This window comes from Camellia sinensis, chromosome 5 (genome assembly GCF_055761805.1).
Source record: "Camellia sinensis isolate YWXY chromosome 5, ASM5576180v1, whole genome shotgun sequence".
Taxonomy (NCBI): Eukaryota; Viridiplantae; Streptophyta; class Magnoliopsida; order Ericales; family Theaceae; genus Camellia; species Camellia sinensis.
Window position 1 is genome coordinate 27,622,620 of NC_138965.1, and position 2,763 is coordinate 27,625,382.

At 28.4% G+C, this 2,763-nt stretch overlaps 1 protein-coding gene across 1 annotated transcript; it reads left to right on the plus strand.

Annotated features, from left to right (window-relative positions):
• The first annotated feature begins 599 nt into the window (after nt 1-599).
• LOC114303942 (uncharacterized) lies at nt 600-1,354 on the plus strand. The gene has a single exon (XM_028249120.2). It carries the CDS (start codon nt 654-656, stop codon nt 1,137-1,139), a length of 486 nt encoding a protein of 161 aa, XP_028104921.2. The 5' UTR covers nt 600-653; the 3' UTR covers nt 1,140-1,354.
• Nucleotides 1,355-2,763: the final 1,409 nt, after the last annotated feature.

Below are 2,763 nucleotides of genomic sequence, written 5' to 3' on the forward strand. Positions count from 1 at the left end.
TTTTTTTTTCTAAATATAATTCTTTTACATAAAGTAAGAACCATTAAATATATATATATATATAATTTTCCATATGGGAGGATTGTATTGAGTTTTGTAGAGTATGTGGCCCTAGTAAAACTAATGATAATTTATAAATATATCTTATGAGATTTACTTAAAATATAAATTATTTTCTGTAATTCTGAAAATTACAAATATCTCTTTGTCAATTTTTTTTATTTAACATAAAAAAATAAAATTCTAACTAGTCTTTTATACAAGAATAAAATTATTTAATTTATTAATTAAAATATATTTCCTATATCATTAAAAACTATTAATTGACTTAATAATTTATTAATAAAAAGATTAATTTGTTAGCAATTAGAAACATAAAAGGGTGAAATGTAATTTTTTAAAATTATAAAAAATTAATTTGTATTTTAAATAAATTTAAAAAAAATTATTTTTATAATTTATCTTAAAATAAATTAAAGAAACTCAAAGTCCATTCCACTTCCCCTCCTGATGGCATTTTGGCAATTTCCCCACATTCAAGGGGCAAATACATATCATCACAACTATATAAACACCACCACCTCTCCCCATTTGATCTGTCTCATCAGCTATGACCCAATAGAAGCAAAAAAAAAAAAAAACAAAGCCAAGCCATGTCTCTAGTCACAGAAGAGATCAAAGCCAAAGCAGAGGTATACTATGGAAATGACATCTGTCAAGAGAAATCAAAGTTCTTGCTCAAAGAAATGAAGTTGCCCAATGGCCTCTTGCCATTGGAGGACATGCTTGAGTGTGGGTATGTCAAAGAGACTGGCTTTGTGTGGCTCAAACAGAAGAAGAAGACTGAGCACAAATTTGAGAAAATTGGCAAACCAGTCACTTATGCAACTGAGGTCACAGCTGTTGTTGAGCCAAACAAGATCAAGAAACTGACAGGTGTCAAGACCAAGGAGCTCTTGATTTGGGTCTCGCCCAGCGACGTCTATGTCAATGACCCACCCACCGGGAAGATCACTTTCCAGACCCCTGCAGGTCTGTCGAAGACCTTCCCGGTGTCGGCTTTTGAAGTCGAGGAGGTGGAGCCACCCACCAAGGGGAAGGAGGAGGTGAATAAGGAAGCTAATGTGGTGGTGAACTAGGTGTAAACGTTATTATTACAGCAGTTCTAGGAACACGAAAAGATTTTACAAAATATTCTGTCTTATTCTGTGAAATCTTTCTGTGTTTAGGTTTATCAGCATTAATAATACCAACTACTAGAGGGCTATATCCTTGTGAGAAAAGTTTGATTTGAGTAATGAGAGGTTGTTTTTAAGTGGTTAAATGATTTCCATTTCATGGTGTGTTGTTCCAATGCTCTCGTCCTTTATGTGTTACTCCTAATATGATTAAGATTAATTTTAGAGTTTAGAAGGGTTTTTTTTTTTTTTTTAATTTTTTAATTTTGTCTTTTTATTGGTGCTAGAATTAACAGATCAATGTTTTAGCAAGGTTTGTTAATTAGGCAAGCTTTTTGAAATTTTATAGAACAGTTTTGCCAATGTAATATAATTATTTTAAATTTTATTAACAAATTGAGTTAAAGCAATTAACAAGACGTTTCAGAAAAAAGGGTATTGAATGCAAAAAAACAATAAATAATTTTTTTTTAAAAAAAAGGTGGCATCAAACAAGATATTGGACAGTTTTAATAAAAGTAAAATTATTATTGCTATTAAATTTGTTTGCCATTACAATATTAATATTAATTTCAAACATTTCGGTTACAAAATTTTTATTATAATTATTTTTGGTAAGGCGGTTACAAAATTATTATTGCAATTATGCAATGATTAATGTGTAACTGTTATGTATTAATTGAGTAAGTTTTTTCATCTAAGGCTTCCTTTGGCAATATCACTTTTTAATCTAAAAGTTAAAAAGTCAATAAAAAAATCAAAAAGCTAATAACTTATTTTAAAAAGTCAAAGATTTTATTTTCTCTCTACTTTTTACAAAATTTTTCATAAAAAATTAAAAGATCATCATAAACATATTAATGTTTTTTATATCATATTTTAGTTAAAAAGTCCAAAAATTATTAAAAAATCTATTCCCAAACGAGTAAGTCTGGGCACATTCAGTCCCTGCCCTTGCTTTGAGCATCTTTATTACATTATCCCAACAGTTTGGGATTGAATTTGAAAATACCTGTGGGGTACGTGAGATTTACTATGAATCTCGTTTTAATAATATAAATTGTTCATTTTGTAAAATTTTTATGTATAAAAAAATCAAATAATTTGATTATTATAATTTTTTTATTTTATCGAATTTATCTTAAAAAAAAAAGGATGATAAGAATTCATTTTTTTTTTTAAGACAAACTCAATAAAATAAATAGTATTACAATTATCATATACAACTAAATTTTTTTTTATAAATAACATATATATAAATTTTTATAAAATAAATAATTTAGATTATCAAAAACGGGTAACTCACAACCCAATCCCAGTAATTAATGCTTTAAATTTCATAATCTTCATTTGCTCAGTCAAACTGAAACACTTTATCGATGCGAATTCCAATGCTTGCCAAAATTGTATCCGGCAACCTATACTTTCCGATCAAACTTTTTCTAAACAACCAAATGAATTTTCTTCGCATCGACTATTCAGCCTTAATGTCTCAGCCCTTCACCGTCACCTACCACCAAGAGTGGGTGGGTCATTTTAAATTTGTGTGGTGTCATTTTAAATTTGTGTTCCAATTATTTCATTT

Excerpts from the sequence above, each read along its gene's own strand:
- LOC114303942 (XM_028249120.2), top strand. The coding sequence starts at position 654 with ATGTCTCTAGTCACAGAAGAGATCAAAGCCAAAGCAGAGGTATACTAT.